The sequence below is a fragment of the Falco biarmicus genome, chromosome 1, assembly GCF_023638135.1.
Source record: "Falco biarmicus isolate bFalBia1 chromosome 1, bFalBia1.pri, whole genome shotgun sequence".
In the NCBI taxonomy this organism is placed as follows: Eukaryota; Metazoa; Chordata; class Aves; order Falconiformes; family Falconidae; genus Falco; species Falco biarmicus.
The window spans coordinates 7,509,684-7,529,715 of NC_079288.1; the positions used below are offsets into that span (position 1 = coordinate 7,509,684).

At 48.2% G+C, this 20,032-nt stretch overlaps 1 protein-coding gene across 3 annotated transcripts in view; it reads right to left on the reverse strand.

The window, feature by feature from the left end:
• HID1 (HID1 domain containing) overlaps window positions 1-20,032 on the reverse strand; it is a 31,821-nt gene continuing 11,789 nt past the window's right edge. For 2 of the 3 annotated variants that reach the window (XM_056349840.1, XM_056349857.1), the window contains exons 4-20: window positions 17,999-18,112; window positions 15,054-15,160; window positions 14,456-14,572; window positions 13,533-13,755; window positions 13,085-13,141; window positions 12,843-12,983; window positions 12,335-12,425; window positions 10,933-11,084; window positions 9,566-9,644; window positions 8,738-8,902; window positions 7,357-7,584; window positions 6,717-6,850; window positions 4,920-4,967; window positions 3,595-3,675; window positions 3,125-3,216; window positions 2,638-2,796; window positions 1-2,170 (exon numbers count right to left, since the gene is read on the reverse strand). In XM_056349840.1, the coding sequence (XP_056205815.1) occupies window positions 2,107-2,170; window positions 2,638-2,796; window positions 3,125-3,216; window positions 3,595-3,675; window positions 4,920-4,967; window positions 6,717-6,850; window positions 7,357-7,584; window positions 8,738-8,902; window positions 9,566-9,644; window positions 10,933-11,084; window positions 12,335-12,425; window positions 12,843-12,983; window positions 13,085-13,141; window positions 13,533-13,755; window positions 14,456-14,572; window positions 15,054-15,160; window positions 17,999-18,112 (2,052 nt within the window). In that variant the 3' untranslated portion in view covers window positions 1-2,106. The remainder of the gene's footprint in view (window positions 2,171-2,637; window positions 2,797-3,124; window positions 3,217-3,594; window positions 3,676-4,919; window positions 4,968-6,716; window positions 6,851-7,356; window positions 7,585-8,737; window positions 8,903-9,565; window positions 9,645-10,932; window positions 11,085-12,334; window positions 12,426-12,842; window positions 12,984-13,084; window positions 13,142-13,532; window positions 13,756-14,455; window positions 14,573-15,053; window positions 15,161-17,998; window positions 18,113-20,032) is intronic. The other variant, XM_056349849.1, reaches the window with a different exon arrangement.

Below are 20,032 nucleotides of genomic sequence, written 5' to 3' on the forward strand. Positions count from 1 at the left end.
TACATGTTTCAGATAATCTTTATCTTTCTCTCTGTAAGTAAGCAAATAGTTTACAGTGCAAGTTGATTTCCACAGAACAAAGATCAGACTCCAAACACCAAGAAACAAACAAAAAGGTTTCCAGAGGAACTCACAAAGAAACAAAGCAGAAAAGAGAGGACAGAAGAGATTGTGAGAACCAGCAGATCCACGGGAGGCAAGAGGCAAGCACGTGGGACACAGGATGCCCCGTTCCAGCTGGGAGCTGCAAGTGCCATACAATCAGAGGCTGGCCCCACCAAGTCACATTCTTACATATGAGAGATTCCAAGTAAAACAGAGACCTCACCCTGTTCACATCTGAGCAGAGATGGGGTCAGGATGGGAGTAGTGCTAGATGGCAAAGTGGGTTGGAGATGGGAGGTGGGGGGGGGAGTAACTTCTCTCTCTTTCATACATTTCCTATCCTTCAGAAAACCATTCAGGTTTTATTTCAGCTTTCTACTGGCCTGGGACTACAGTCCACTAAGGAGGAAACCACCTACTATAAGCCAGCAGGAGCCAGCAGTACACTAGAGCAGCACTCTCTAGGAGAGGATGGTCATGTTGCTATCACTCTAGCTTCAAAATTTAGGCAAGGGTTACAAGACACAGAAGTGTGTGCCACACCTGTCCCCCTACTTTAAGGTGTGAGGACCAGTTTCCATGGAGATGTCACTGGTTCTAAGCTGTGGCAAGCAGCTCACAGCCAGTGATCCTCCCAGGAGCCTGAACATCAGAGCACCAAGGACTAAACTTTGGTGGAGAGGGAAAGGTCTCAGTTCATGACAGGACCCCTCACATTTCATTGCCTGCAGACCACACGGGTCTAAGACAGCAGCTCCTCCCAGCATAATATAAAATTTGACTCAAACCCCAAGATGTGTCTGCCTACCAATGTGCAACCCCAGGCTGCTGAACCAAGCCAGCAACAGCGGGTCTCCCACCAATTTAATTCCGGATTCCTAGACTGCACATGCTTGGGACCCAATACATTCAAGATCTGCTTAGTCGCTAGCAAAATGCTCTGAAGAACTGAACTTTGCCTCAGCACTCTCCACTCCCTACTGACATGGACATGCTCTTCCTCCTACAACTTCCAAATTCCTCCAGCTTCCCTGAGTGCCTCCCTCAATCCCCTGCCTTAGACAGTAGTGTGCAAAAGACCCTTCCACTCCCTGCACTGCATCAGCCTGCCAGGCAAAGACAGAAGGATATGGTTCCTTTCAAACCCAAGTGACACTGTCCTTTCAGTCAACGGGAGAAGACTTTTAACAGTCACGTCTCTTCTCCTTGTTCTCACTAAGCCAGTCCCTTCCTCCCTGTGCGCTCACGTGGCGTAAGCAGGGCTTTCCGAAGTGACACACACCGCACTGCAACAGCCCACCATGAAGGACAAGCTGCTGGGCCTGGAAGCCAAGGAAAAGCTTCTCATGCCACACTAAAGCACCGGCTACTACAAAACTTCTTAAGCAGCTTTCCAGGAAAGGAGTAGAGGGAGTCAGAACCGAGACACCAATTTTTCCTTCAGCACCTTCTCCCATCATTTGGATGGGAAAGACTTCCCTACCAATATGCAACTGAGACACCAGGGAGACACCTGCAGCCAGAAGGGATGCCCTGGAAACTTTATGGAGCCACAGGAAAGTAACTGCAGTTTCCAAACCCCATCTCCTGCAGGAATAGCAGCTTCTCCCTTGCACTCAATTTACAGCTAGATCTTTTCAATTCAATGTTGACTCTGACCAGGGCAAGGACAGGGTCAGATTGGTTTCCAAACCACATCCAGGAGCAAAAGAGTAACAGAAGAGCTAAGGACAGTCTGATTTCTAGTGCAACCACAACAATGGACAATCCCTTAGACATCTTTCACTCAAGGTTCATGGTGAAGGGTAAGGGAAAAGAAGTGAGCTGGGGGAGGGATGTCCAAGCAGGTCCCAATTAAAGCTTTAAATGACAGGGAGGTAAATGAAGTGATTGTCCTTTTGGTCTCTCAGCTGGATGTGAAATGCAGGAATAGCTGTGATGAAGCAGCACACAGCAGTCCTTAGATCCAGTGTATTTCTCTCAGTAGAGGTAAGTGCTCTCTTAGACCCGTTGAATTTCAAACAGCTTCACATCTGTGTCATACCAGATAGGAGGATCCACATTCCTGAGAGAGAAAGACAAGAGCCACTTTACTTTCTGTGGCCAGGTACACAGAACTCTGATCTCCCAGCCAAGATTACAGGAGCTGACTACACAGAACAACTTCAACTTTGCAAAAGAGGAAATCACTAGCTGAGAGACTATGCACATTAAAGAGATGACAGTACCTACAACAACCCACAAAGCCACAGCTTTGCATGAAATCCCTGCACCATCCCCTCTAGGCAGCTTTTCTATTCCCTGCTGCTGCCAGTTCCCAAACAAGCAGTACTCCCAGAATAACTCCCTTCACGTCACCTGCTCGAAGTTTTGGAGCAGCTGATTCATCCTAGTCTTTTCCAAGGGAACACCATCTTTCTATCCTGTAAATATGACACAACCCAGAGCTGGCCAAGTGCATGCAATTCTCTCTACAGCCACCCCCTGCAAAGTCTGGAAAAGACCAAGTAAGATCACACCCAGCTGGTTTACCTCAAGTAAATAACTCCCCACATGTAGGTCCGGAACCACATGGCAGTGCCCGAGTTAGCCTGGTACTTGCGAATGAGGATGGGGTGAGGTACAGGTAGCAGCCCCACCAGTGTGCCATGCTGCAAGAACTTGAGGATCTCCGATTCATCAGTGAGACCCCTGCAAAGAGACAGATCAGGAACATCCTTAGCATGTCACACAGTCACCCCCAAAACTGCTGCAGCACAAAGTACCAGTCTAAAACAGACACAGAGCTGGCAACCACAGCCACCAAGAACACATGTACTCTCCACTGTAAAAAGAGTGGAGAAGGGATCAGACAAACAAGAAGCTTGGCAAGGAAAGTAACATCACCTCTGCTGAGACTGTGGCGCTTTCAATTATACTTTACAAGGTTTCGCCTGCAGGCCCTCCCAATTCAAACTCTGCCAACCTCACAGAACTCTTCACACACTGCACAGCCCTTTCCCTCCGCAAATGTACGTACTTGTCAATGCAGATCTTCTCCACCTGAGGGACCAGCACCTGTAAGAGCCGCATGATTGTCTGCAGAGGAAGCTTCGACTTCCAAGACATCACCTGTAAGTCAAAAAGCCCACAGGGCCTTAGGAGTTTTTCTACAATTATCTCCACTATATCTACAACAAACGAGGTTTATAAAGTGTCACAAAAGGTGGTGGAGGATCTGAGTGCACAACAGCAACACAATAAATCCTGGAGCACTAGAATTATGAGCCACTCAATGAAGCTAGCAGGGCATTGGTTTAAAACAGGTAAAACAAAATACTTCTTCGCAGATGGCAGTAAGTTTCTGGAGCTTTGACCATACGTCAAATACATTTCCCATGAGGAAATGCTCCTCTACGGGAGTCTCTGCTGGCACAGGAAAGGTGTGTGTGGCATTTCTGCCACAACTCTTTGCCTCATTACTTATTTTCTCTGTCCAGATTCTCTTACCCAGTCAGGAGTTGGGGCCCACTGTCCACTGGAGGATGCACTAGAGAGACGCCTTCGATCCCGTCGGGGATGTGATGCCTCCTATCAATAAATATTATTTTTAAAAAACATGACAAAAAACCAAAAACAAAAGCAAATCACACAAGAACAAGAAATACAACTCATTTTCTGCTGACTCTCCCTGCAGCTTTTCCAGAGCATTGCTGGGAAAGACAGCTCAGCCTGTCCCTAGAACAGATCAAACCCACCAGACATTCATTCACTGAAACCACATGCTTCGACTCAGTGATTAGCAATATTTGATGGAGTTAAGCTGTAGGACCACGCAGCAAGGTCACAACTCCAGTCACCACTACTGACACACTGTTGGAACAATCCACAGCAGGAGAGTTAAAATGGGACCGATAAAAAGACTGTTTAGGCATGCTGCTTTCTTTTAATATGGCGATTAAACAGCTAAAGGCTTTTCAGACCTCTGTGTACTATCTCTAGGAATTTTGGTGTCCATCCTAGAATATCTTAAAACAGATTTTTTCCAAGGGTGGGGTCTCAGAAACTCTTACCTAACAATCCCTTCCCCTTCAGGAATAACACACTCAAACCCTCAAACACAAACACCATCACTAGACACTTTTTTAAAAGCTCTGGTCAAAAGTCAAATGCCCAATTCTCTCTTATTATTCTCACCATCACTCTGTTTTCATTTCTCTTATACAGAAGACACTAGCAGCATCCTGGCTTTCCATATTCATGGCGGGAAGGAAAGAAATAACCCTTTAAAATCACTATCAATCTCTGCCCAAGGTAAAAATGGATTTTGCAATGCACCCTGACCATTCATTACTACAGCCTAGAGCTGACTTTTCTACGAAACAAATGGGAAGAGCACTTCCTTCCAGCAGCCACCCTGCACCTCTGCATCCATGGCTTCATTCACACGTCACCTTCGCAACTAGAAACAGCAGGCTCGGGGCAGAGCTGTGCTGCAATCCACTGGAAGCTGACAGTGCTATACCAGTACTTTTCTGACTGGGGAACAGCTCAAGCCAGCTGCTGGACACAGTGATGTAATGACCCGTGATTATGTTTCATGGGCTGCTGGAAGAAGAAAAATCTTCCTTCTGCAAGTTCTCAGCCAAGATCTCACTTAATGACAACATAATTGTGTGCTCAAGACATCTTGCTGACCGGGGGCCTTCATCTGGTACCAGGAAAGGCCAGGAAGGGTAAGTAAAACTGGCTCTGGGATATTTGGGAATTCCGTTCATTCCAGTTCATTAAAAATCTGAACAGCAATATTATTTTGCTATGTTTGCAGGTACAACCTTATCGTTCAGCCTGTTCTGCTTCAGTGCCGTGTCCTCATCAAGCTTCTAAAAATAAAATTCATAAAAACATAAAGAACTCTGACTTCCTTCAGATGACCCCACCCTCTTCCTCTTTTCTCCTCACTCTCCCACAGCCCTTGCCCCCTTCACAGCTGCCATCCAAATGCTGGCAGCCAGCTGACACGTTTATGAAAGGTACAATGGAATTACACTGAAATGCGGAGACTGTTGAACATTTTATGAGACACTTTTGAAACGTTTATGACTGATAAGGGGAGAACATTTCAACAGATAAAGGAAGGAAATTACATCAGTCGTAAGGGTGGGTATCCTAAAGTTTTATCCAGCATCTCTTATTAATTTATCTCAGCTCAGTAGGTTGGACACATGTTGGAGCACAGAACAAAGACAATGTTCAGATAGTATGAAACACCACAGCCCCTGGAGACAGGTGTGCTACCTGAAGTGCCATGTAACAGGAGTGATGATTCTCCCCAGAGCATGTCCCACACCCGCTGCTTCACTGCCCTCCACCTCCTGGTTCCTTCTTGGCCACCAGCCCACAAATGTTCAGATATGTAAACAGCACTGCTGGAGCCAGGCAGGGCAGCTACTGGGCAACTGTCTGTCTGAGACTAAAGGCCCACATGTGCTCACACGCAAGCAGAACGGATCAGGACATAAGGGTAGAATGTAGGAGTCTTCAGCCTGCTCTGCTAGATTGCAGTGCCTTTGCAAACACCCCCTCTTGGGACCCTGATTCTACAGTACTGTCCCAGCCAAAAGCATCTCGACAGCAAAACAGACCAGAAGATTCTTGTAGCACCACTGGTCCATAGCAGCCCACGATAAAATGCACCATCCCCAGCCCAGCTCATCTCCTCCTGCCCAGTTTGCTCTGCACCCAGTGAGAGCTGGTGCATCAATTTGGCCATCCCAGAGAAAACTGAGAGGTGAAAAGCTGGGAAAGTTATGCCTTCCACCACAGGGCAGCCATGCCTCCCATGTGCAAGTGGATGCAACGTTCTCACTGAAACTCACCGGACATCAAATGCTCAGGTAGAGCGTGAGGTAGCACTAGGTGTATAAATGTGGACTTGCTGAAGGAGGAGAGGACATGCAGGGCAGCCCTCAATTTCCTACAAGACAGCCTAGAGGTTTTTGATACTGGCCAGGAAAGGACATGAACTGAGGAGTTGACAGAGAGGAATAAAAGACTACTGCTCCGCTGAAACTCGAAGAGAGCAGTTTAATAGCTCTTGATGAGGAAAATTAGCAAATATCAGAAGGCTGACATTGCCACCAGAGCCTAGGAGATCAGCACAGCCTTGATTCACAGACCACAAAGCCTCCATCTTGTCTACATGGCCAAGCAGCCACCACTCTGAGGGCACTGTTCACAACACCAGCCAGCCAGAAGATTCTGGTAGAGCTTTCCATCCCAGAAAGAAGGGCGAGGAAAAAGCAGCAGCAGTCAGAACCCCAGTTGAAAGCCTCCAGATCAGGAACACATCCCTTTGCAATTATGCACTTGCTGCTCAGTTGCTTCCACCGTGGAGAAAGCTCACTCCTTTACTGTCCTAGCTCTTGTGTCACTAGCACAAACATGAAACACCCAAGATGATGCAAGAGTACTTCTGAACCATGGTGTTTTCCAGTGCAGTGCATGTGGGCATACTGCCTCTAATATGATGCCTTTCTTCAGTGGCCCAACCAGGTCTCTCCTTCTAAGTCCCCCTTTTGGTTCATTTCACAACCTAGACCTTCCCTACACACCAGAGTATCTGCCCTTACCCCACTCCAGGGCTCCCCATCACTGACAGCTGAGGGTGGGGTACCCTCTAGTGGAAGCTGTGAAGGCTCAGGCTCCAGTGAACGCATGGTCCCATCCTCCGACACCTGTGACTTCTCCGTGAGCTTGTCAATGCCTGTGTTCAAAAGGGGCAAGAAACAAAAACACCTCAAAACCACAAGTGATTTAAATACTCTCAAAAGCAGGGGATTCTTCTCTGCCCTACCATGCAGAGACACCCTATACCTCTGCTGACATCTGAAACTCTCTCCTTTCAACAGGTAAAGCAAGATCTAGCCTTGATTTCACCACCCCAAAGGAGTTTGTTTGCCTCTAGGAAAACACTCCCTGGTGCAAGAGAAACACAGGTTCACACTGATATAATTAAACTGAGGCAAAACATCACGATTAGGACAAATGGCCATGTGGACACTAAGCCTGAGACAAGAGAAACTCAAGACAGTTTACTTCAACTTGTGATCAGCTTGGGCAAACTGATCTGAAACTGAGACTGAAAGGCAGTAAGTCATTTGGAGATGTAAACTCTTAATCTCTTCCACACCCAGTGAAAGGGTGAGTCCACACAGTATCTCACAGAGAAAACAAACCTCTCTCCTGTTACAAAGGTAAACTAAAGCTCACCTGGTGTAGCCACCAAACTTGTCTTTAGTGTCCCTGGTTCAGCAGGGGCAGCAGGACGTGACCCTTCCATGGAGACCCCATCCTGGGAGTTAGTGCGAGAAATAGGCTCAGGAGTTTTCTTCTTGCGCTGCAGACCTTTCTGGATGGACTGCGAGTCTGTGGGTAAGTTGGCGAGCTGGTGAAATACATTCCGCTTGCGGATAACAGCGTAGACCAAGTTTGAGTTCCCTGGGAATCACAGCAACAAAATGAGGAGAAAAGACTCAAAGAGCTCTGTCAATACAGCACAGCTCACTGGGCACACGAAGCGTGACTGTGGAGACCCCACGAGCTCAGAGAACCATGCTTCCACCCATAAAGGCAATGGCACAAGAAAAAAAGAGCAGAACGATATAGTCTTATCCATTACAAAGCAGTGCAGGACATTCAGTGAAATCCTTCCTAGGCTAGAAGGCCGACAAGAAACGGCTTAGAAACTGACATTCAAACAACGGAGAAGAAAAAGAACAGTTTAAACCACATACTAGCACCTATATGGAAGAAAAGGTTGTTAGCCAAGATTCAACATTTCTCCATCTCCAAAAGACTTCACAAAACAAACTGGAGGCATTCCATTTGAGGAGAAACAGGCTTGAAATACCAGAGCCAAAACGTCCGAATTCTTACTGTCTGCAAGGTGGCAGAGAACAGAATTAAACCATCCTCTAACATAAAACACAAGGTCACAGCCACAAAGGCTGGTTGAGGATCTGGCAACCACCACTTGCAAGGTTTCCATTAGGGAAGCAGAATGGCCACTCCCGATTTGCACTTTTAAAGCAAGTAAGTTTTGAGCGGGTTAAGGGGCCTTTGAGCCCCTTAAAGGTAAAAGACTAAAAGACTATCATGCTTTTAAGAGGGAAAGCATAAGGCATTTCCCAGAAAGGCAGCAAGTGCCAAACTTGGTTTGGATGAGGCTGTTTGGTCTTCAGCTCCAGTGACCTGCCACAGCAGAATTGGGAGGCACTTTTAAACACTTAATGAGATGGAAATTCTTCTGTCCTCCCACCTACATTGCTGAGCAACATGAGCCGTTTCACAGCAGCATCCAGCCAGGCACAACTTCAGCGTTACACACACTTTCCTTACTTCTTCTCCTCTGCCCACCTCATCTTTTGGTCTGCAGAAGGCTGAGGCTATGCTAATTAGCTGCCATCTCATTTTGCTCTAACCCAATCTGTCTGGGTCAGGAGCCAACACTGATTACCTACTAACCTGTCGATCTTCGGCAAGTCTCCACGTAACTTATTTCTACACTTCTCCCCTTCTCTCATCTGAACTTTCATCTCATGTTCTCTTGGACTAAACAAATGCAAACCAAATAAATACAGCAGTCTCTTACCATCAAACTGGTACTGAATTATGTTGTTGAAAACTTCCAGCAAGAAGAAAACAAGATGGTGATTCTGGACAGCGGAGAACAGGAACCAGGTGGTGGAAAAAGCCTCCAGGAGATGCAGTAGCTTGTTAGCAGCCACCATGGAGAGAGATTTCAGGTACGGAGACACTGTGGAAGTAAAAGAAATTAGAACTGAAGAAAGAACCAAGGTTTATTTATTCACATAAGTACACCACTAAAAATGTTGCTCTTACCACCTTCTCACCCTGCACCTCTGGGAAAGCCTCATGGAATAGATAAGCCCAACAGGGTCCCCCAGAAACACTTCCAAATATAAAAGTGAAACTGAGAAATTGCCTAGTAAAAGCAGGCATTTCTGCCTTTGGAGAGTCTTGCGTAGTTTTATACTAGTAACATCATCTCTGGTGTGCCTCCTGAAAAGCTCACACAACTGGAGCCACCTGGACACTCACTAAGCCCAAGGGACACCACTGCGGGAAGGTGGCACTCCCTGCTGGAAAGGAACAGCACTACCAACCACCCTCAGCGGGCCTTCTGGCAAATGCCCTTCTGCCACCCCAGAGGGGCTCTAGGGACTCTGCCATCCCACCCTCTGCCCCACCTGACTGAGCCCAGGCAATAACCCCGCAGGCAGGTCTGATCTGCAGCTGGCACCTCCAGCTCCAGACTCGAAAGGATCAGTTTCCAGCAGCAGCCACTGACACTGGTCCGTCTTAAGGGGCACAAGTAGGAGCGCAGGGAGAGGGGAGCAAGAGCAGCCAGAGCTGTCGCCTCTGTGGGCTGTGATTCCACACCATGCACAGTGCTTACCGTTCACAACGATGGTGAGCAGGCAGTCAAAGAGAGGCTGCAGCCGCTGGTGCCCGCTAGTTATGATCTTGTGAAAGACCTACGGTAAGGAAGGAGTTCTTGAGCAAGGTAGTACCGTACTGAAAGCACCCTCTCAACCAAAACCAGTGCCACCCCCACAGTAATCGCTTCCTGACACCATTCCTTCCTAGGCAGGGCCCTGCACACTCCACAATTACACAGGTGGGGAAGGCTGCTCTCACTGCAGAGTTGAGCTCCAGGAGTACAAGCTTTCATTTACAAGGAATCCTTTGGGGACATGATTAGGGTTCTACAACACTACAAACAGAAACTGACTGTGAGCTGTTCCAAAACGCACAGGCAACCTGAGACAAAAATAAACCGCCAAGAAATAAGAAACATCTTCACCTCCATTGATTTTGACTCTGAACCCTAATGATAGCTGCTTGAAATGCCACAAAACTAATCATTTCACATTTGATTTTAGTGCAAACTTCAATTCAAATGTTTGTCCTATTTTTCTTAGCTATACCCTCAGACACAGGAAGATTCAACTGCCTCACAACCAGTTCAGACATTCCCAGTCTTGGCCTTCCCACCTCTAACTGGCATGCCTGTAGAGAAAGCCTGCAGCATAATGAAAATACAGGGATGGTCCAAGATTAATGGAATGTAACAGCAAAACACAGTGTCAAGAATAGTTCTGGTGGGCACATTTCTTCCTACTCCTTCTAATGGGAATCTCCATTTGGAGGTTTATCAGAAGCTGCTGAGAGATTCTTCTCTGGTAAACTAGCACTAACATGACAGGAGGGTACCACCTGAGGCTGGTACTGCAAAACACACAGCTGTTTGTAGGCAGCATCGTGGCCCTCGGCACTACAGACCGAAAGGTGAATGAAACCTTGCAGCAACCCAAAGCTGAAGGGTTGAGCTTGGTATCACTGTTGCTCCCATTCTGACAGAAGTGTCCCACACAGTTCTGGTTACCTGGGACAGAGCCAGCAATGCAGTCAGACCTCCTGCCTTCCCCACCTGCAATCAAGTCTGATAGAGGCCATGCACCCATCCCACTCAAGCCAGTCCCAGAGTCCTTTAGACACCAGTCCAGCATCATCCAGGATCCTGTTATTTAGGATCACCTCATGTAGATGGAATTGCATCTCATACACACGCGCCCTACCAGACACATCACCTCATGTTAACAGTGTACAAAGACCCCACCGGTGCTTGGATGCATCCCATGCACTTTCTGGCTACTCAGTGGGGCTGAGTAGGAAGGACAAGTATATTGAAGGAGGACAATTATTTGTGGAGGTATGAAACAGTTAGGAGAGACAGAAAAGAACTGCTGGAGCTATACTCACTATGATGAGTAGATCTGCATGTGTCCCCGTGAAGACAGGGATGTCCATAGGCACTCGTACAGAATACGGCTTGTTGAGTCGAACCCCAAAGTTACGCTCCCCACTGAGAAGCAGGAGGATAAAGACCCCAATGTGCATCAAGCCCACTCGCGCTGCAGGAAAAAAAAAAACAAGACAACAACAAAACCCACAAAAAACCTCACACATCACAGTGAGGCTGGTGGGCTCCTGAAGACAGAAGGGCAGTCAAGGAGAGAGAAGGAACACTATGGGACCAAAAGAAAAAATGCACAGACCAGAACATCCTGATAAAGGACATCCCGCTACCTTGTTTTAGCTGGGATAGAGTTCATTTTCTTATCAGTAGCTGGTACAATGCTGTGTTTTGGATTTAGTAGGAGAATAACGTTGATAGCAACAACTAAAAACATCAGTGTGCTAAGTAATGCTCATACCAAGTCAAGGACTTTTCAGTTTCTTAGGCCCTGCCAGTGAGAAAGCTGGAGGGGCACAAGAAATTAGGAGGGGACACAGCCAGGACACTTGACTCGACCTAACCGAACAGATATTCCATACCACAGAACGTCATGTTCAGTATATAAACCAAGGGGAATTAGCCAGGGCCTGCCGATCACTGCTCAGGGACCGGCTAGGCATCAGTCAGTGGGTGGTAAGAACTGTATTGCACATTTTTTTTATTTCCTTTCTCTTTGGATTTTATTCCTCTCCCCTTCATTCCTCTTTTCGTTACAATGGTTATTATTTTGTTTCAGTTATTAAATGGTTCTTATCTCAACCCTCGAGTTGTACCTTTTCCCCCAGTTCTCCTCCCCACCCCCTTTGGGCACAGGGTGAGCGAGTGAGTAGCTGTGTAGTACTTAGTTGCCACCTGGCGTTAAACCATGACACCCACAGAGAGCTCCCTCTGTTGCCAGTACCAGTATCCTTCCCAAGCACATCTGTGGGCCCAGTACAACGTTAAATCGTGGACAGATCACACTTTTCATTATGTTCTTGATGCACACCCATCACCACAGTAGGAAAGGTCTGACTACTTTCTACTATGCAGTGATGGAGTTATGCCCAATTTACTCCTAAGGCAAGAGGACAATGCTCATTTCTCCCACTCCATGGGATCAGGGACACAGTTTTCAACGTAAGGACTCAAAACGAGTTCACACATGCTAAGGATCTCCCTTCCCTGTGTTGTGATCATGTCCTGCTTTTCATATGCTACAAACATTAAACCCCAGCTAACTGAACCACTCCATGCCTGTAGAATGCCACAAACACGCACTCAAGATGCTATTGCAGCTAAGTGGTAGGAAGGAAGCATCTTAAAAGCATTCTAGCTCAACTGTCAAGCCCAGATCATCCCAAATATTGAAAATAACCTACTTACACTGGTCTGCTCTGGCATCATTGAGAAAATACAAGATTGGGACAAGGATGTCCAGAACATCACTGCTCTTCAGCACAAAGAAGAGGAATTTCTGGAAGAAATGAGAGTATTTCAGACAATCACAAGCATATTTGTGTTTATCTCCCATCTGCAGAACTCAGGACAGACAGCCTCCAGCCAATTAAGTCTCTCAAGAATGTTAGAAAGACTAGAGTATGCACCAGCTCTTCAACTCCAGTGTTATTTGCAGAGTTATTATAATACCTGCTCCAGCATTTGCCTCAAACCCTGACCCTCAGGAGCTGCAGCCTCCCTCCCACGCTGCCCCTACAGCCAGACCCCTCCCCAGCCCATGCAGCAAGGAGCAGTGCTGCTGACCAGAGTACCACAGCATCATTGCTAACTACCTGCCCACATCCCTTCACCGGGGCTCAGTCCAGCCAGAGCCACTCCAAGCTCTGGGCAACGGGCAGGGTGGGGCAAAGCTCAAAAAGAAGCAGATCCACACCTTGTTGAAGTCACAGAGTTTCCAGAAGAGGACAAGGAGTTCCTGATGGAACTGGATCTTCTTGGCAGAGTTTGGCAGGTAGGTCTGGACCAGCGGGTTTGATAACAAGCGAGCCACTCCTTTCAGGATGAACTGGAAATCCTGCCAACGGACCAGGAAAGAGACTGTGGTGGGCCAAGGACTAACACAATCAATCAGCATGAAATCAGGCAGGAAAAAAGTTCAGGACAGGAGTACGTTACCTCCTCTCGGTGTATTCTTGAGAGGTAATTCACAAACAGATTGTCTGGTCCAGGAGGCTGCATTCAAAGAAAATGAGTGAAATACTTACTGGCAGCAAGGCATGCTCAGGAAGTCAAAGGGTAACCGCTGGCTAACATCTCCCATTTCAGCTTTCTGCTCTGAATGATGCAGTTTTATATGCTAGGAGAGAGCGCACCTCAGGGAACAGTAAAGTCAAGGGCTTTTCACTTACACACTCCCGATTTAAGTCAGTGACCAAAACCTAGTGGTTTGGTTATATACAGCTCTTTAGTGACCTATAGGAAAAGAAGCAGGACTGGACCAGAGATAACGGCCTACAAGGAGGAGTGGTGCTGGGCCCTACAGGTCAGCATTCAATACAAGCTGGTATAAGAGCACCACAGGGAGTTCAGGAGAGCAGCAAATACAGATCCCAGCGTCACTCACATCCACATCATCCATGGCTGTGCCAGTGGTTGTGCCATCCACAGTGGGACTTGAGCTGGTGGAGCTGTCATAGTCCAAAGTGACAATCAGCACCTGGGCTGCCTCCTCCACCAGCGGCTCACGGTAGTCAGAGAAAAGCAGATGATTGTAAGGAATCCCATAACCCACCGGGTCGTAGGCACAGACGACGTTCAGGAGCGAGGTGAAGAGTGGAAGTGCATGTCTGAGGAGGAGAAAACATTCTCAGAAGCAGGAAGCAAAAGGCTCGGCCTTGGGGAGGGACATACATCTCTCTCCAAGTGTTTGGGGTCATGACAAAAAACAATCATCCTCTCTAACCTATGGCAATGGCCCACGACTGAGCAGCCCAGAAACAAGAACCGATGCTCCAGTCTCCTGAACTACAGCTGAGAGGGAAGGGGAGGTGAAAAAGGCTGTGTGGCCTCCCAGAGGAATCCAAAGGGGAAAGAACCTCAAAGCTCTCTAGGCTCTAAAAAGACAAAACTGTCTTTCCAACTGTCACCAGAGGAGCTGAAAGTCCCAGAGGAGACGTCACCAGAGGGCAGCACCCAGCCGCCACCAACGCCACAAGCCACCCACTGCAGTGCCACGCCACCACCCCCACGAGGGAACAGGGTCTACAGCAGGGAACAGGATCTGCCATTTCCCAGGGGACAGGGATCAGTCCTGCAGCAAACTCCAGTGAGCACCATGCTCAACCTCTCCTTTTGCTGCTGAGGAATAACTCCTACTAAGCAGAGATGCTAATGGGGAGCACGTAAGACAGGGACAAAGAAAAAGGGTAAAGCTCCTAGACGTTGGAGGAGTAAGTCCTATGGTCCCCCGTTACCAACGCAGTCCGTGGAAGAGATCTGAAGGTATTTCTCCCCTAACACCCAGTCCCCCACCCTTCACACCCTCACCTGTTCTCCGCAGAACAGAAGAACTGAACCCAGGGGTTGGCGTTGCTGCTCTCTGAGGAGGGAGGCAGATACATGGCCTCAGAGAAACAGGTCAGCAGCAGCTTAAGCAGCTCTGTCCTGAAAGAAGGGAAGAAGCCAAGGCCTGGAGCCATTCAGGAGCAGGAACTGGGCACAGGAGGCACAATCACTTACCACAACAAACACATAAGGAATGCTCAGTCCCATCTAGAAAGACCTCCCCACACAGAGCTAAGCCCATTTCATTTCATAAGCAATACTGACGTCACTGGCACAAAGCTCAGCAGAATTGCTGCTTTATGAAAAAGAAATACAGTAGAGCTCCTGGGCATTTTCAAAGCAGCAATGCTTTGCCAGTTCCTGTCACAGACACTCTGACTCCCATATCATACTACAAAAAGCTATTCAAAAGGTCAGCTGGTTTTTTTGTTATTGTTGCCAGTCCTGTTAGCTCAGAAAGGAGCAAGTAGAAAGCTCCCTGGGAATCTGATCCCCGAGGAGGCAAGGAGAGCCTATCTCCCCCAGATCCTTCTCTCCTGAGCCCAGTTTCCTTCCATTCTGCCTTTGCAGACCCTCTTACCTATTCAAGTCGTGGATGTAGTTAGGCTGTGGAGAATGAGCAAAGCCCACTCCTGCCTCCCAGATGTACTCACAGCTGTCAATGGAGTGGATATCTTCTGCTGTGTCCTGTGGGAGAATAGGAGGTTGGGCCACAGAAGGCAAGAGTCAGAGCTGTCAGCACTACTGGTATCCCAGACAGTTCAGCCCCTATCTCTAGCAGTAGCAAAGAAACCAGCAGAGAAGCATCCAGACACTCAGACAGTGCATACCAGCCCCCCCCCGGGAGCACCCCTGACAGAGGGCCTTTCATCTTCAACAGGTACTGAGGACCATGCAGAGCAAGACCATTACTCGAGCATGCTAAGGTGCAGTGCTAGCCACCTCCACTGGGAAGGGTCACCCAACGCCAAAGGATCCAAAATACATTCTGTTCTCATTACTGGATGCATCACCATCGCCTGTCCTTTCCTCCACATCTCATGAAACACAGCTCAGGTCAGGGCTCTTCCTTTGCAGATCAAACTCACCGCACAGGGGTTCAGCCCTGCTCAACACCTCCACCCTGCCTCAGGGCCCACATGTTGAGCTCACCCACATAATGGTGACTCGAAATGGCTGCACGACAAAGGCAGGAGAGCAGCAAATTAACCCTTGTTTATAACAAAAGTGGATATGGCTGCAACTTGCTTTTCAGAGGGAAAGCAAGAAAGTGGCTCCAAAAAATGTTATTTCCCTTAGCCAGAACACTCCCAGTCCCTTGACAGTTGTTGGCATGACTCCCAAACTCTTGCTTTGCAACCTGAGGATATGAACTGCAGCAATTTGCCCTTCTTTGTCGTGGTCAGTTAAGGCAGAGTTAAAACAGCTTTGCAGAGACAAGCAGCCATTGAAAATCACCTGCTGACCCTCCAAAAATGACCAGGAGCAAGAGTCCAGATGAATATGTTTGCATCAAGTGCACTTGGCACACTTTGGCTGTCTCTCTTCTGGGGTTTAAATAAGCAAATTCTACCACCTGCCCTTTTTCCTCCCTGCACTTGGGGAAAGCAGATCAAAGGACTGTTCCTCATTGCTCTGGGTTCCCTTTGCATAACCTCCCTCCCACAAAGGCACTGATCTCAGCAGGGCTTGAGGGCAACCAAGATGCACTTACCACCCTAACCACGACTACCACAAAAGCAGCATGCTGTCAGCAGCTACTGCTGACATGGAAGCAACCACAGCTTTCTCCTCAGCCTGAGCTTTTCCTTCCTTGCTACTCACTTCCTACAGATAGGCCAGAGCTCACCTACTGTCAAGTTTCTTACCAAGCTCCTCAGAACAACACTCGCTGAAACTGGAGTGCCCAAGACCTCCCTCCACAATCAAATCTTTAACATCTCCTGCCAGGCACAGGCTTCATGGAAAGAAATGTGATTACATCCACAAACCTGCTTCTACCATGTGTGACTAAGCAGGAACACCAGGAGGAGACAGCATGTTAATAGCTGCCATTACAGCAGCTCCCCAGGCCTAAAAAACCAGGTGCTGATGCCTTCAAAGAGCTCACAAGTAAATGCTAAAACACAGAGACACGGGCACTGCACATGACAAAGGGAGTCAGTTTCTAGCTGTAATTCCAGGGCTGACTTCAGTAGGAGGGCAAACAGTCCCAGGTCTCCTCTGCCCATTCCCTCCCAGTTCTTACTCTTCCTCTTTACCCAATTCTGCTTCAGCAAATATCCACCACCATCTGTATCTCTGGGGCTACATGTCATTCTACCATGAGCATGAGGTGGCTGTATTCATCTCTCTGCTCCTACCCTGCAGTCAGGCCCAAGAGTGCAGGTCAAACCAGATCCAGAGAGGGAAGACAACCAGGCAAAGACTACAGAGGCTGGAGGCAGTAGACAGGCAGCTAACAGCAAGGAACAAAGCATTCACAATCTCAGTGTCTAATTCAAAGTTGCCCAGAGCCCTGGAAAGCTAGGCTGGCTGCTGCCAAGGGTGAAATCACAGGGGCGATGAGGGGTGCTCTCCCAGGAAAAACTGTTGTCACTACAACTTGTGCAATCCATGCCAAGTGACAGCACCAGACAGCAAGTCCATCTGTTTCAGCCTCACTCCCACTTAGTCTCAGCACATGGGTAGCTCTGCTCCAGCCTTGCCCCTTCATTCCCAGGTCGCAGATTTCAACTGTTTCTGCTACTCAGACACCTCAAGCAAGCAACTTATTACTCAGATTTTTCAGGGAATTTTGCAGCCATCAAATACACCACGGTTTAGCACGTTCATTTTTAATTTACTTCACAGCTATATCAAAAAGGAGGGCTGCCCACTTTTTTTTATAGACTGGACCTACTAGAAACACCAGAGAGTCATTGGTGAGGGGGGAGAGAGAGAGGGAGGGAAGGAGATGCACCAGAATCTGTCCTCAGCCCACCTGGTAGGGGCTCCCTGCTTCAGGGAACTCCTCTGAAGTAAGGATGGTCACTACAAGGATCAGAACACATTTGTCTTTGCTGCAACGATACAAAGAGCGAGAGGAGATGGACACAGCAGACCATCCACTCATTCAGATCACAGCACCTGCAATTAGGCAAACTGCTTCCTGCCCCGGGCTGCACGAAATTGCCAGTGGAAGGAACAAGGTGCTAAAGGTCTCTGCTCCACTGGCAACAACAGAAGAGCAGTTGTTTGCCAGCACAACCACCTTTTCCTGAGGGGTGAGCTGTAGTGCAGGGATAAGAGCCAGCCACTCCATCTGAGACTCACACAGCTGTCACAGAACATCTGTTTTGGAAGGCACAAACATCACAGAGTGAACCCAAAATGTTGATCAGTATTAGTGACTATGGGTTCATGCTCAGTGACTCCCTATTTTCCTGCCTGCAGGTTTGCAGAAAAGCTGCTGGGGTTTTCCAGGGTACCCCCTACCATGCAGCTAATCTACCTCTATGCAGATAATCTTATGATTCAACTTACCACCGTGCTCCTCCGGTGGCTCTGCACAGTGAAATCTGGACAGAACAGCAGATCTGCGACAGCAAGGAGCAACGACTCGGCCAATGGCCGGGCATTTTCATCCTCTTCATCTCCCTAAGCAAGAAACATGGAAGAATATTGTCAGCCCAGGGTTAACAACCAGCACACAGTAACAATAGTGTAACACAGCAAGAGAAGATAGCTCCCCAGGAACACACAAGGAAACAAGACGTTACAAAGGAACAAGAGGGAAAACCACACAAACCCCATTCAGTACAGGAAATAATTCTCCCCTGGAAGGTGATGACTAAGCAGGAACAAGCTGTTTAATGTCACCAAACTGAGCAGACAAAGGCCTAGAGATGGTAGGGAAACAGAAGAGTAGCACTGGAGCTTGCCATGCTGAGATGCTTGTCTCACTGAAGACAAAAGGAAAGGGAACCATTTACAGAGAAGAGAGCTTTATAGTCACGGAGGTGATTTGGATGGTGCACAGCAATAGGAAGAAGGCAGCCAGCAACAATAAGGTGTAAAATCTCCAAAGTCCTGTGTGGTTTGCCCAGAACCGGAGGCAACAGAATGGGAGAGGCTGCGTGCATCGTGCAAGGGGCCACCTCAGCCTGCCATGGCAGAGCAAGCATGACAGCAGAGAGGATTTTGCCATCTCCAGCATTCAAAGCAATCATTCAAATCATGCATGGCTACTCTTCTGCAGCTGTTGCCACGGGAAACCTTGCCAGATCCTGCCTGTCAAATAACATCCTGGATGGGCGGCCTTCCCCACCACACACTGGTGCTGGAGGGAAAGGCATGGAGCAGGAATAGCAGGAGCTTATCTACCTCAGCCAGGCCTCTCTCAGCCTGTGCACAACATATGGCTCTGTTAACAGGCAGCCAACGGAGATAATAGCCTGTGTGGCTCCGACTTCTGTCTCTGTGACAGCAAGATGACTACCGTCAAACAGATCCCGGATGTAAGGAGAGGCCCAGAGAGCAAGATGCTTTCACTTGGACTCATAGTCAGAGAAAAAAATGACAAGCATTACAGTCCAAGCGGATTTCTTTTCCAATAATGATCTTTGCTAAGATCACCTTGGCTGCCAGAAAAAAGTCCCTATAGGCTCTGGGTACCACTACATCCAGAATGGGGTGACATACAACAAACCATCAGATCTGTACACAACGCAGACTCCCTTACAGGAGGGAGGCACCCATTCTCCAGGAGCTCTGTCATCCATCACTCCATCATGAAGCAGGCGAAGGATAATTGCAGAGATATTTACTAATGGTCCAGGCATACCATCATCTACTCCTTCAGTTCCCAGAGAGAAACCAGCTGTCAGACAGCAAAGCTGTTGCCCCTAGATTAGTAGTGACCCCTGCTTCCCTAACATCTCAGGGCTTATTTGTTATCCCCTGCCAGGCAGCTCAGCCAGCCTTATAGCTGTTTCTGCACACGGTTAAATGATGGAGCACACTGAACCACAACAGCTCCACTGACATTCAGCAGGCACATCCCAGCAGGAGGGCTCCCCAACCCAGCACACATGAACTGAGCTGGACTGCCCTGGGGTGACCCCACCACTCTAAGGCTGAGAAACTGTCTCTTCTAGGTGCTGAAGAAGGTGGAAAAACAGTAGTAACAGCAGCCTAGCTGGATCAGAGCACCAGGCACCCCACGTGTTCCTTCCCAAAACAAGCTCTTCCATTGTTCAGCCTCTCCAGCACTCCCTGGCCCCCTGCAGGGATGAAAGGATGGACAACCACCACCCTCCCAATCGCACAGATCACATAACAGAGCAGGGCTAGCAAAGACTTCCCTTTCCACTATCCAGAACTTCCCTTGAATTGGCCTCAGGTGAAACAGATTAGAAGTGACAGGCAGAGACAGAGAAAGCTGCAAGGTACCAACCACTGCTGACCCTTTATAATCATCGCCAGAGACACTGAAATACACTTAACACTTGGGGGAAACCACGCTCTTCAGTACAGCCATGCAGACCTGCAGATTCAGAAATTCATTGAAGAGGGCTC